The sequence below is a fragment of the Carassius carassius genome, chromosome 46 (assembly GCF_963082965.1).
Source record: "Carassius carassius chromosome 46, fCarCar2.1, whole genome shotgun sequence".
Taxonomy (NCBI): domain Eukaryota; kingdom Metazoa; phylum Chordata; class Actinopteri; order Cypriniformes; family Cyprinidae; genus Carassius; species Carassius carassius.
This window is the reverse complement of record NC_081800.1, coordinates 5576395-5591429: the sequence shown is the minus strand read 5'-3', so window position 1 is coordinate 5591429 and position 15035 is coordinate 5576395. Positions and strand designations below refer to the sequence as shown.

At 38.5% G+C, this 15035-nt stretch overlaps 1 protein-coding gene across 4 annotated transcripts in view; it reads left to right on the top strand.

Annotated features, from left to right (window-relative positions):
* The window catches only part of LOC132129200 (neurotrophin-7-like), a 37620-nt gene extending 22917 nt beyond the window's left edge, over nt 1-14703 (top strand). Inside the window, exons 1-2 of one of the 4 annotated variants that reach the window (XM_059540704.1) lie at nt 9248-9382; nt 13603-14703. In XM_059540704.1, the coding sequence (XP_059396687.1) occupies nt 13614-14303 (690 nt within the window). In that variant the 5' untranslated portion in view covers nt 9248-9382; nt 13603-13613 and the 3' untranslated portion in view covers nt 14304-14703. Of the gene's footprint in view, nt 1-9247; nt 9383-13599 lie in introns of those variants that run through there. The other 3 variants (XM_059540703.1, XM_059540706.1, XM_059540705.1) reach the window with 3 other exon arrangements.
* The last annotated feature ends 332 nt before the right edge of the window (nt 14704-15035 follow it).

The window sequence follows — 15035 nt, the reverse complement described above, 5'->3', positions numbered from 1 at the left end:
GCATACACTTCAACTGGTAGTCAACCATGCAATGGACAACCCTGTGATTAACAAGGCACTCTCAGCTATACAGTGCCTCGTAAAACACATAAAGAAAAGTGAGCCAGCTACCACTAAGCTGAAGCTAAAACAAAAACAGATGGGCACAGTTGAACATAAATTGATACAGGATGTAGCAGTCCATTGGAACAGTTCATACATTGCTCAGCCACAGTTTTCCTTAGTGGTCAATCTTATGTCACAACCCCCAAAACCCCCCCCCCCCCCCCGGCTGAAGGGACTCCTGAAATCCACTCGAAATTGTAATGGGCTCGTATCTGCATTGCTGTTTTCATCCTGGCCTGCAGGGGTCACTCTCAACGAGTACTGTCATGTTCCCTCCAGAACTGCAGAGGGCTCTTGCCCTATGAACTCTAGCCCTATGGTCTCTCCGCTCCTCCAGAGGGCGCCATCGCTCCGTACCATGTTCAGTGTTCTGCTAATCAGCGTTGATTCCTCACACCTGTGTTTGACCCTTTATAAGTCTGTTTGTTCCCTGCTATTGTGTTCAGTCTTGAGCCTATGCTTCCTGTGTATCCAGTTGCTAAGTTAAGTTTGATTGTGCTTGTATTTTTGGACCCTTGTGTCTTTTTTTGTTTAATGGTAGCTAAGTTTGCTACGTTTATTTTGTACTTTGTTTTCTCTAGTATAGATTATTGTTACTTTTTGAAGATTCAAGCCCCTTGGCCTTTTTTGCTATTTTGCTCTTCCGCTCTTGGGTTTAACAGTCTGGGAGTAGCTCAGTGAGTAAAGTCACACTCTTAGAGCACCAGAGACCCGGGTTCAATCCCTGCTTAAGGGCAGCCTCGTTACAGCATGTCAGACAGGTCCTGACCCAGCTGTTGAAGCACAAGTTTCTTTGTTAAGCTGGAGAAGAGCGAGTTCCATGTCCCAGCTGTCTTATTTCTCGGCTTCCATGTGTCCAAGGGCAGCCTCCAGATGGATCCAGGCAAGATCCGAGCAGTCTTGGACTGGCCCCAACCCACTTCAGTCAAGCAGGTACAGCGCTTTCTGGGGTTCTCTAATTTCTACAGGAGATTCATAAGAAATTTTAGTTCTGTTGCAGAACCTCTCTCCTCACTCACAAAGAAGTCTAACAGGCCATTCATGTGGACCAGCGATGCTGACCATGCTTTCAATACACTGAAACAACGATTCACATCTGCCCCCATTCTAACTCTCCCAGACCCAGAGCTGCCCTTTGTCCTGGAGGTGGATGCCTCAGATGTGGGGGTAGGAGCGGTCTTGTCACAGAAGTGTAAAAGTGATTATAAACTTCACCCATGTGCCTTTTTCTTCCACCGTCTTACTCCAACACAAAGAAATTATGACATTGGGAACAGGGAGCTGTTGGCCATTAAGATGGCATTGGAGGAGTGGAGGCACTGGCTTGAGGGTGCCAAACACCCATTCCTCATCTGGACGGACCATCAAAATATCACCTACATTCGAGATGCCAAGAGGTTAAACTCACGACAAGCCCGTTGGGCCCTTTTTTTTTTACCGGTTCTACTTCATTCTCTCTTATCGCCCAGGTTACAAGAATCTCAAACCAGATACACTCTCGAGGCAGTTTGAACCACCTGAGAGGGAGTTGTGCCCAGAACCCATCCTCCCCACATCCAGGGTGATAGCCCCTATCCAGTGGGATATTGAGACCGCCATCAGGAGAGCCCAACAGCAACAGCCTGGTCCAGGTAATGGCCCTGTAGGGCGTCTCTTTGTCCCAAATTGTATGCGCTCTGAGGTCCTGCAGTGGGCACATGCATCCCTCCCCTCTGGACACCCAGGAACCACTCGAACCTGCAAGCTGGTTCAGAGGAAGTTTTGGTGGCCCAAGTTACAGAGAGATGTTAGGGCCTTTGTCTCTGCCTGTCCAGTCTGTGCCCATTGCAAGGAGTAAAGAACTCACCCTCATGGTTTACTGCACCCACTGCCTATCCCGAGACGTCCATGGTCTCACATCTCACTGGATTTCGTCACAGGCTTGCCCCCGTCTCAGGGAAACACAGTAATTCTGGTGGTGGTAGATAGATTTTCTAAGACTTGTCACCTCTTACCCATGCCCAAACTCCCCACAGCTAACCAAACTGCAGAACTTCTGATGAAACATGTGTTCAGAATCCACGGCTTTCCCCAGGATATGGTTTCTGATCGGGGGCCACAGTTTACATCCCGGTTTTGGAAGGCGTTTGGCCGGCTCATTGGGTCTTCCATCAGCATGTCCTCTAGCTTCCACCCACAGTCCAATGGACAAACTGAGAGGGTAAATCAGGACATTGAGAAGACCCTAAGGTGCCTGGTTGCTGACAACCAATCCACTTGGAGCTCTCGTTTAATTTGGGCTGAATTCGCTCATAACACTCTGTACCATTCTTCTTTAGGCATGTCCCCCTTTGAGTGTCTCTATGGACCCCCCCCCCCCTTTGTTTCCTGGACAGGAGCCAGAGGTTGACACCCCAGCTGCCACACAGCTTGTGCGTCGTTGTCGACTTTCCTGGAAGAGGGCCCTTGTAGCCTTAGTGAGGGCGGCCCTACTCCAACGGAGGCAGGCTAACCGAAGGAGGAGAGCAGGACCCTCATTTCGTCCAGGACAAAGAGTGTGGCTCTCTACCCGAGATCTTCCCTTGCGAGTGGAATCCCGTAAGCTGGCTCCAAGATTCATTGGTCCCTTCAAGATCCTCAGAAAGATTAATCCGGTTTCCTTTCGTCTTCTCCTGCCCAGGTCCATGAAATTCCATCCTACTTTCCATGTTTCTCGATTAAAACCAGTTGTTTGTTCCACTTTGTCTCCAGCCAGTAAATCTGCCCCAGCTCCTCGCATGATTGATGGTCAGCCAGTATACACCGTCCGCAGGCTGCTGGATTACCGCCGGGTACGTGGAAGGGCTCAGTACTTGGTAGACTGGGAGGGTTATGGCCAAGAGGAGCGGACCTGGGTTCCAGCTCGGGATATCTTGGATAAGGCTCTCATCTCAGACTTTCACCAAGCCCAAGGAGTCAATCTAGGGAATGTCAAGAGCCGTTCCTAGGAGAGGGGATCCTGTAATGGGCTCGTATCTGCATTGCTGTTTTCATCCTGGCCTGCAGGGGTCATTCTCAATGAGTACTGTCATGTTCCCTCCAGAACTGCAGAGGGCTCTTGCCCTATGAACTCTAGCCCTATGGTCTCTCCGCTCCTCCAGAGGGCGCCATCGCCCCATACCATGTTCAGTGTTCTGCTAATCAGCGTTGATTCCTCACACCTGTGTTTGACCCTTTATAAGTCTGTTTGTTCCCTGCTATTGTGTTCAGTCTAGAGCCTATGCTTCCTGTGTATCCAGTTGCTAATTTAAGTTTGATTGTGCTTGTATTTTTGGACCCTTGTGTCTTTTTTTGTTTAATGGTAGCTAAGTTTGCTACGTTTATTTTGTACTTTGTTTTCTCTAGTAAAGGTTATTGTTACTTTTTGAAGATTCAAGCCCCTTGGCCTTTTTTGCTCTTTTTCTCTTCCGCTCTTGGGTTTAACAGTCTGGGAGTAGCTCAGTGAGTAAAGTCACACTCTTAGAGCACCAATCCCTGCTTAAGGCAGCCTCGTTACAGAAATAAATCATTTGATTCTGCTGCCATGACCTTTTTCAAGACCAAAGCAGAAGAGGAGATATTGTCAAGGTGGAAGGATGTGTTTGTATTTCAAGAGGATGGGAAAAATGTGTCTCTCATTGCTGCTGCACTTGATCCCCGTTTTCGGAAATTGAAGTTAATTCCAGTAGAAGATGCACTCAAACTACAAGTACAAATACAGACTGTTGCTCTTGATATCAGAAGGAAGCAGAGATTGTTACAGGCAGCTGTGGTGCAGGAAGCCTCACCAAGCTCCCCACCAAAGAAGAGGTCCTGCTCCTGCTCTTTGTTGGATACTTTGTTGGGCACAGATTCTGAGGGAGAAGACGGCAATGAAGAAAACATGGACCAGGAGGATGGTGATGGGGACAGTGAGAAAGTCAGGAAAGAGGTGCTTTTGTATTTTGGGGAAAACCCTATCCCAAGGGATAACAACCCCCTTACATGGTGGAAGGATAACGCCACAAGGTTCCCCACCCTGGATGCATTAGCCAAATCCTATTTGTCTATACCTGCCACATCAACGCCATCTGAAAGGCTTTTCTCAGTTGCTGGGAACATTGTTACTAAAAAAAAAGGGCAAGCCTGACTCCTGAGCATGTTGAAATGCTCGCATTCCTCCATTCCAATATATGACTGTATTTTGTCTTGAATGACACACACAGACACACACACACACAGTATTCTTAAGGTGAAAGGAAAGTGTCAGAGTGTAAGTTGTTATTTGCATGTGAAATTGTGAATGAAGATGCTTCCTTTTCAGTAAGCTAGGCCTATGTTCAACATAAATGTTGAGTTCTGAATGTTTATTTTCATTATTTATTTTTTGTTGGAAAAGCACTTTCTGTATTAGCTTAAAGCCCCCAAGTTTACAATAGTTACTGTATTCTTTCAATAGCTCTAAGAAAGGGTGGCTGCCTGGGTGACGTTTAATTTGTTTATTGAATATTAGACATCAAGTTGTTATTTTCATCTGAAAGAATTACAAGATGCACTTTTTTCAGTAACCTAGGCCTTTGTGTTTTCAAGGCTTCAAGGTTTTATTGAATGCTACCTCTGACTAAAAAAAAGCATTACTTTGCACTTGTATAATGTTTTATTTTGGAATTTTAAGAGCAATAAACATATATTGCAATGTTAAGGAATTCATGTTTTTTTAATTCAGATATGTAAATCAAAATGTATAAATTGCTATTAGTCAATTAATGGGGAGATAATCGATAATCGAATCGGACTGGGGAAAAAGAATCGTTAGATTAATCGATGTATCGAAAAAATAATCGCTAGATTAATCATTTAAAAGATAATCGTTTATCCCAGCCCTAGTTACCAGGCAATGTAACAGGTCCTCTCACTGACAAAGGCTCGCCATCTATTCTCTTGTCATGCGTGTCTTCTCCATGTACACACATATCACGATTCACGGGAGAACTGTATCATGTCAAACTTTTTAACTGGAACATAAAACCTGACCTGCACAAAAGAACATATTAATCCATCAATACAAATAAAGCGCTACACAAAACCGTAAAGCACAATTCAAAACGCTCAAAATGGTGGCAGAACAGGCATTTTGTACTCGCTACTTCAGTGTTTTATACAAATAAATTTTATTATAAACGGCATACATTAATATTTCAATAATATCAGTTGTTAAATTAGCTTTTGCTATGTAATGGCAGACTACTGTTCTAAACAGCAGATAAGTTACAGTAACGAGATCAACAACTCACCAACAGTTACTTCACCCAAAATGATTCGTTTGGGATGCAGCTCAGATAATTATCATTTCTTCCTTTTTAGCGTCTTTCAATAAACTTTTAACAAGTTAAACAACGTTAATCACTCGATTTCTCGGCTTCCTCACCTGACCATTACCATTCAAATTATGCACCCTACAGTGTCACGTGCACTACATTCAGATTTCTTAAAGGGGAAGCGTCACAACAATACCATTATAGATGTTTGTGTTTCTATGAATTCTTAGTCACGTGTAATACATTTTAACTTATTCGGATATTATATCATTTAAAATATTTGCCTTACTGTATTATGAATTTCATTTTTTTATATTTGTGTATATGTAGGCTGCATTTTTATGGGTTACAAGTACACACACACACACACACACACAATGCTACTCTAAAGAAGGAAAGTTACTCTTAAAAATTAATTAACAGAATCAAATAAGATCCTACAAGACAAAGTGAATTTCCATTTAAAATCACAATGTCCAATACAAATCAATAAAAGATCACATGAAAAAATTAAATTCCATTAAATTAAACACAATGTCCAATAAGATTCTAAACATCAAAAAAATCCTACAGGACAAAGTGAAATTCCATTAAAATTAATCAGAATGTCCAATAGAATTCTAAGAATCCATTAAGATCCAATAGGACAAAGTGAAATTCCATTAAAATCAATCAGAATGTCAAATAGGATTCTAAGAATCAAGTAAGATCCAACAGGACAAAGTGAAATTCCAATAGGATTTTTTGACAAGGGTAGGTTAGGTTATGGTATGTTAGGTTAGGTTAGGATAGCGTATGTTAGGTTAGGATTAGGTTTAGGTTAGGTTAGGTTAAGTTAGGTTAACGTATGTTAGGTTAGGGTTAGGTTTTGGTTAGGTTAGGGTTAGGTTAGGGTATGTTAGGTTAAGGTTAAGTTGGTTAAGGGTAGGGATAATGTTAATGTTAGGGTTAGGGTTAGGTGGTATCTGGGCAGTATCATGCGTGTGAGAGCTGCTCCTTTAGATCTTATCCTCTGCTGCAAAACATATGCAGCCAAACATATACACAGCAAGATTCATGCATGGCTTTATTGTTTTTAAGCTCTGGTTCCGTCCTGTTTGCTTGAGCATTTAGTCTATGCCTTGCTTCCATGTGCAGAGCTGTGACAATGAATGCCTGTATTTACTCCCAGATGTGTGGATGAAATGTTCGTGCAGGTTTGCCCTCTAGTGATGAATGGAAATAAAGCACTTTTTCTATCTGTGTTTTATTTACAGTTTCAATTACATCTTCAAAGGGGAAAAAAGTTCATGATAAAATAAGATTTATAAGAACACACAATAAAATTGTCTTAATTTTTCAATAACTTTTGTGAAAATGTCTAAATATAGGTGAAATAATGCTCCATCATCAATCAGCTTAACAGATATGTTTATTTATGTACAAATGTAATGACATTCTTATTCAGATCTGTATTTATTAAAATACTATATAAAATAATAAATTATCATACAAAAATGTATTATATTGTAATTGATTAAAAACTTATTGCTGACAAAGCGGTAAAACCTAGTGTTTTGAAGGTTAGTGGCTAAGATTGTTAAAGATTTAAAATGACAATTAATGTGTTTTGGGAGCTGCACTGTGATACTTAAATTGTCTTGCAATGTCATCAAATGTTTATTTTTTATTTATTTTTTATATGTCTGACAATATTTTTTATATACATTTCCTTTTCATCTTTGACCCAAACCCCCTTTGACTGTCTGGGGCCAGTTTTTGTTTGTTTGTTTTATGTCAGGAGAAATGGGAATAGAAAACTTAGAAATGTGTATTATTCATCAAAGAATCATGAAAGAAATTTCCACAAATGCATGATTATATTTCCACAAAAATATATATAAACAAATGCAAAACTGTTTTCAGCACTGATAATAAGAATAATACACAAAAATGTTTCATGAGTAGCAAGTCATCATATTGGAATGATTTCTGAAGATCATGTGACACTGAAGACTGGAGGAATGATGCTGAAAATTCAACTTTGACATCATATGAATAATTTGCATTTAAAAATATAGTCAAATAGGAAAGTAATTTATTTTTTTTTAACAGTGATGTAAATGTAAATAAAATTTGAATTTATTTCAGCCTAAAATGTATTGATTTAAATATATCAATTATTTTGGTTTTGTAATAGTACAAATAATCTCAACATTAAAAAAAAATCATAATTTTCTGAAATTCTGATATACCATCACAGCAATAAATTATATTTTACAATAGAAAACAGCTATTTTACATTGTAATAATATTTCAAAGTATTACTGTTTTTACTGTATTTTTACCAAATTTTTGATTTTATGGTGAGCATAAGAAAAGTAAAAAAAATTCTAAAACATAAACATATATATGCAAATTATATATGCATGTCCTCATATACATATGTATATTTTGTTCTTTTTTGTTATTATATTATATTATATTATATTATATTATATTATATTATATTATATTATATTATATTATATTATATTATATTATATTATATTTTTGGAAGATGCTTGGGTATTTTTTATGGATAAAAAACTAGCATATTTATTTATTTATTTAATTGGTTATTTTATTTAATTAATTATTTTTTATTGAAAAAAATTTTTTTAAATGGCCTGTTTTAGTTTTTTAAGTACACATCATGTGTGATCAGCTGAAAGCCACGGCATACAGATTGCAGACCATCTGCTCACTATTCTCTGAAAGTTAAGGGTTGCATTTGAAGACCATGCGTAAAACTGTGAAAACTGCATTTCATGTCCAACCATCACACCCTTATGAACACTGCATGAGAGCATAGACATAGAGTAGTGCATTTTGATCAATACCACTATTATTGCACAATAAACATTATTAATTTGCCTACAAGGAGGCTATTGAGACTGTGCCAGCACACATTTGGCATTATGCCTGTACATTGGCTCTACCTTATAAATAGAGTGGCAGTGTTTGGAAACAGGCTTGTCTTTCTGTTTCACAATATGCTGGATTTTACAGTAAACGTGATCATAGGCACTGGGTGAGCAGGATCGTGCTGCGACTGTCTCTAAATTTTTTTTTTTTTTTTACAAATACTGACTTTACTTGGGTCCTTTTGCCATAATTCATTTTGTACAAATGTTTCTTATTTGTGGTGTAAATATGGAAGAAGCGGTTGTTTGCAGGGACTAGAACGAAATTGCTTTGGATTGCTTTTGGAAAGGATGTTTTTCTTATAAGCCGTGCAGGTAATATTAATCATAATCCAGTTTAGTTTGCATAACAAATTTAGATCTTATTTATTGTTGGTGATGCCATAATAAGGTCTGTTGGTTACTGGGCTCTCTTTTAAATGAATTCCTTGTTTATTTCCAATTATATTAAAGCTTCAATATGTGGCATTTTTGATACAATTCAGAAAGCTCAGCCTGATGGATGGTTTCTTATGAAACACTTTCTAGTGTGTGGTTAAGAGGGGGCAGAAGTCTCATTATGAAGTGTCAAATATCACACGTTTAATGGAATATCATCACATTAGGTGGTTAAATGATGCAGGCAGATGAAGTGACTCATAAGCTGGGTGAGCATTTGGAAAATACAGTGTAACACTGACCTTTTTGTGGTTTCAGAAGTTTTTTTTTTCAGTTTTTATAAATAAAAAAAACGCTTCAGTCAAACATCACCTCGTGATGGGAAGGCTAATTTGTGTTATTGATCAGAAGGTGCTCCTAAAGAGAAAAGTGTAGAGCCTTTTATTTTTGTGTCTGCAGCTTTGAAGATTACATTCAGCCCATTGAATGCATATACTTGAATGTTGTTGTAGCTAAAGTGCCATGGTATGTGTGTGTGTTTTACAGAAAGTAGCGGACACACAGGCCAGTCCTGATGGCAGGCGCTTGGGGGTCAGCCTGCACTTGAATCTGGCTCTAGCAGCCCACTGGGCCCTCACTTCAGCTCTAAACATTTCACAGGTCAGTCAGCACAGATATTTACTGTATACACTCACACACTGGTCTGGAAGGCATGTCTGAGTCAGTATCTTTTATTATTAAATCAATAATATTATTCAGCAAGTATGCATTAAATTGATCAAAACTGACAGTAGAGACCTTTCAAAGACAATTTATCTTTTTTTTCACTATTTTATGTTTTGGCAAAATATGTGAGTTTATAGAAATCATATGTTTTTGTATGATCTGCCCCATTGATGGTTATGTTTAATGGTAGACATTCATTATAAAAATATGTTTACATGTCAACGATGTACTAAAAACCAGAAGTGTTTTTCCTTCATGCTTTTTTTTTTTTAGTTTTGCATACTGTACAGCCAATGATGTTGTCAAAGTGATTCCCATTCACAAGGATCCACAAAAATGACTAAAGTGCTGTATGATACATGCCAGGCCCAGTAGTTGGTGATATCATTTTATACAGAAACACTACACGCCTATAGACTGAACACAAAATACACTGTTGTCACCATTTTCACAATTTTGCATGTTTGTCGTTTACACAGAGATGATAACATTAACATAAAAAAAAACATAATTAGCTCAAAACAGTGTTGTGCAAAGAGCCCCTATAAATCATATGTTTTCGTATGATCCAAATCATACAAATTTGTACAAAATTGACTTTGTAAAATAGTTAGTTTTTCCCATGGAATTAGTTTAGACTTTTATTTTCTTAGAAACATCTGTTTTAAATAAATGTTGTCCAAGCTTAGGTGTTGATCATAAGACATTTATTGAGTAACAAATCAGTATATTAGAGTGATTTCTGAAAGATCATGTGACACTGAAGACTGGAGCAATGATGCTGAAAATACAGCTTTGCCATCATATGAATATATTACCCTCTAAAAACTGCTGGGTTGAAAACAACCCAATGTGGGTTATTTTGGCAACACAGCGCTGGGTCAAAAACAGACGAACCCAACGCTGGGTTATTTTAACCCCAATTTTTTTTTTTTTATGGTTTAAAATTGCTAAATTGCCAGGCTAAAAAGAACACAAATTGAGCTAGGCATTTTAAGATCACTTTTACACACAAATAATAACTATCAAAAGGTAAATATTTATTAAAAACAAGAGAAAACAGTCAAAAAGTAAAATGCATGTAAGGAATGCAGAAAAGTATGGCATTAATAGCTACAGAGTTCATAAAGCATTGGCCATTTGTTGAATATAACTTTTAAAATCAAAGTTGACTTTTTTGGTAAATGTATATATTGTGTAAAAATATACAAAAACACTATTATACAATAATTGTACAATTAGTTAAGTTCTTTACCAACTATTCTGGCATGACAGTACACAAATAAATCACAACATTAACATTGATATTATAACATTTAACAGACACGTGTGTGTGAAAGGATGTGAGCATGTGTATGAATGACAGTGTAAACTCTTCTACTAAAAAAAACACAGAACAAGCATTTAACATTGTTTTTACAAATTATACACTTACAGTTTGTTTCATAGTCCATGAATACAGATCATGCATCACTGTCAACTTTCATGATCTCTTTAGTGAAAGTGGCATGACATTCAGCCAAGTATGGTGACCCATACTCAGAATTCGTGCTCTGCATTTAATCCATCCAAAGTGCACACACACACACAGCAGTGAACACACACATACTGTGAACACAGACCCGGAGCAGTGGGCAGCCATTTATGCTCTGGCGCCCAGGGAGCAGTTTGGGGTTCAGTGCCTTGCTCAAGGGCACTTCAGTCATGGTATTGCCGGCCCGAGACTCAAACCCACAACCCTAGGGTTAGGAGTCAAACTCTCTAACCACTAGGCCACGACTTTCCCCTGCATAACTGATTTAGTCATGAAGAAGTCCCGTTAGCACAGCATGTGACATCTTCTACATCATCCAGGGCAGTGTTCTCCTTTAAAACCATTGGTGCATCAGTTTAGAGGAAAGAACGTTCTCCTCTTTGACCAGCATTCATCCAGTCACCACCTGCTCTTCATCAGTGGCCTAGAAAGAGAAACACATTTGAAAACAGAAAACATTTAATTAAACTCTATCCCTTTCGAGATAGAGGTGTATTAACATCCGTAGGGATAGGTAAATAATCTGTTTTGTAATTTCAACACGTTGTGTGGTTGTTTACCGCAGCGCTCCAGAAGGCTATAATGGCAGCACTAGTGTGAGGGAATGGAATATTGTTTGAATACATATATTGCTTTCAGAAAGCTTCTTTACTGAAACATTAAAACAGACATGACATTCACATTCCTCACAAATTTTCACGTATGTGGAGGGCTGCTCTTCAAAGGGTTCATTTTTGCTAATTTTTGGAACACAAATAAATATATTTAATATTCTCTTAATTTTCGTCCTCCATTGCTAGTCTGGGAGACCAGTATTTTCTTTTGAACATACGTTTGCTATCATATAATTTAAGATTTATTCATATATAAATACCGGAATGGATTACTTCTATTATAACTCTGCATTTATGAGGCTTGAAAATACGATTGTCTAGACTCTCAATGGATTAACAAAAAATTATGAGAAAATTAAAAATATATTAATTTGTCTTGTCAGAAAAAAGTCTTATAGGTTTGGAATGACATTGCGTGAACTATTCCTTTAAGATGGAAGACCAAGAATGATGACTCTCCAAATCAGACAACTCCAAAGTTGGTTTGAGTTCTGCAATGAAAAACACAGATATCATTGGTTTTCATGAAAAATGAGCACGTAATCACACTGTTGTTTCATCAAAATGTGGAGTAAACAGGCAGGAGACAACAGAAACATTTATTCTCTAAAAATAACTTACATAAATCTCAAAAGAATGATGCTCTCCAATGTCTCTGGCTTTCAACATCTACAAAACAAACATTATTTTACTCTTAGTAAAAAATAAAAAATAAATGATAACATGAAATTATGAAGTTCACTTGCCTTAAACTGTCTTTCCCTCTCTTCCAAAGAAGATCTCCTTCTCCTCACTCAAGCAGGCTTCTGTGTCCTTAACTCCAAAGTTAGTTTGAGTTCTGCAAAGTAAAAAAGATCAATGATTTCAATAAAATATGAACATATAACCACACTGTTGTTGCATCAAAATGTGAAGTAAACAGGTACGTAACAACAGAAATATTTATTTTCTAAAAAAATAACTCACATCAGTCTCAAAAGAATAAAGTTATCTTGTCTCTGGCTTTCAACATCTACAAAACAAACATTATTTTAGTCTTAGAAAAAAAAAAATATTTAGCCATTGGCTAAACATCTGATGCAGATGGGACACAAAAGTGGAAACACTTCAAGAATGTCGAAGTCGTCATCGGATTGGTTGAATTCTATAGGATTTCCACGAAACGTGTGTGTTGCGTTCTTTAACGTTCTGCCTTGAAACAAAGATACCATGGCACCAAACCCAAAGCCAGAGACAAGATAACTTTATTCTTTTGAGACTGATGTGAGTTATTTTTTTAGAAAATAAATATTTCTGTTGTTACGTACCTGTTTACTTCACATTTTGATGCAACAACAGTGTGGTTATATGTTCATATTTTATTGAAATCATTGATCTTTTTTACTTTGCAGAACTCAAACTAACTTTGGAGTTAGGCTTCTTCTTCTTCTTCTTGCTTTATGGCGGATCGCAGACATATACGTGAATTACCACCACCTATCTCTCAAATGGACCATTGACAATCTATCTACAATCTCAATTAGGAGTGTCAATGGTCCACTTGATCTGCCATAATGCAAGAAGAAGAAGACACCTCATGTGCCTGCTGCTGAGAATGTGCTCAGGAGAGTTCTAACAGTTTGGACATTGCATGAATCAGAGGTAAAAAAAAAAAAAAAAAAACATTATAAATACTGTTTATCTGTAAGCAGATAAACATCACATTTTCATTTTTGGGTGAACTATACCTTTAATTATCTTTATTTAATTTTTTTGTATTTTTTTCCCTTAAGATTTTTGGGTAAAATATGCCCTGGACAGGTTTTCGAAAGCTTTCATGAAACTCATACAGATGTCAGATTATTCATGCATATCTCAGTAATATCTTCCATATGAGCAGTTCTCTATTCCTGCTGTGATTTTAAACAGCCAGGCCACCTTACTGACAGAAAGCAAACTGTTTCTAAAAATTTTAAAGATGCACATTTCCATGTTGTTGATTGTCTTAAATGTCTCTTTGCTAGCAGGACGAGTGCCCATGAGGTCGTTGACGCTGGTCCTCCTCATCCTGATCAGCGTCCAGGCTGCACTCATCATGGGAGGCCACACCCAGGCGCAGGGGCCAGCCAATCAGCATAGAGCAGTGCATCACTCACCCAGGACTCACGGCCAATTCAAGCAGGACTCACACCATGATGACCCAATCCCCAACGTGGACCCCAAACTCTTCAACAAGCGCCGTTACCGTTCACCTCGCGTGCTATTCAGCGACGTGGTACCTACGGAAAATGATACGGGGAGCCCCAGGCGCCCACGTGTCCGGCGGAAGGCCAACGATTTCTTGCATCGTGGTGAGTACTCAGTGTGTGACAGCGAAGAGCACTGGGTTGGCAACCTGACCCAAGCCACAGACTTAGCGGGCAATGAAGTCACGGTGCTGCCGCATGTTCGCATCAACAACGTTGTAAAGAAGCAGCTGTTCTACGAGACCACGTGCCGCGTGTCGAAGCCAGTCGGTGCCCCCAAGACAGGTCAAGGAGCCAGTGGCATTAAAGCGGGAACCTCTAGCTGTCGTGGGATCGACAACAAGCACTGGAACTCTTATTGCACCAACACGCACACCTACGTGCGGGCGCTAACGACCTACAAAAACCAGATCGCCTGGAGGTTCATCCGAATCAACGCTGCCTGTGTGTGCGTCCTTAGCCGCAACTCATGGAGGCATTGACTGACTTATTGACTGGTTTCTTAGCCAATCCACTGCAGCCTCCTGTCGTAAGCCCCTCCCACCCATCAATAATAATAACCGTACTGCCAAAGTCGGTAATCTGAGACTCCGCCCCTTTTCTGATCTCTTTATGACATTGCAACCCAGTCCCCTCCTACCCTACCTCACTCTGTAAATTATTGGTCGTTTAAGTTATGAGGACTGCATGACATATTTATATAGTTTATACAGTCAGAATATAAATTTATATATATATAAATATATATGTGTGTGTGTGTGTTTGTGTGTGTGTGAGAGTGTATATACAGTATACATAAAGCAAGCTTTTGTTGTGTTGTTGATCCTCTTATTTATTAAACCCCTCACTTCAGTATGTCAATGCAAGACTGCATCTGTTGTAATTTCATTCAGTATTCTCATTAAAACGTACTTTTCACAAAAGCAGTTAATTTAGTGCAAATACCAACCCAATATCATGGGAAATGTCACTATTTTATGTTTTTATTTTGTATTCATTCATACAACAAAAGCAAGCATGAAGGTCCAACTATAAACCTAACCATCAGTGGGGAGTAAACAGATCATACAAAGATGAAGAAATTAGATTGTGTTGGGAACAAATTACCAGTTACGAACAAACATAAGACTGTGTTGGAACTGCATACAGAGCTGCATTTAAACTTCATTTAGTGGATGATTTCTCAGTCACTTTCTCTCCCACTTTAAAAAGTT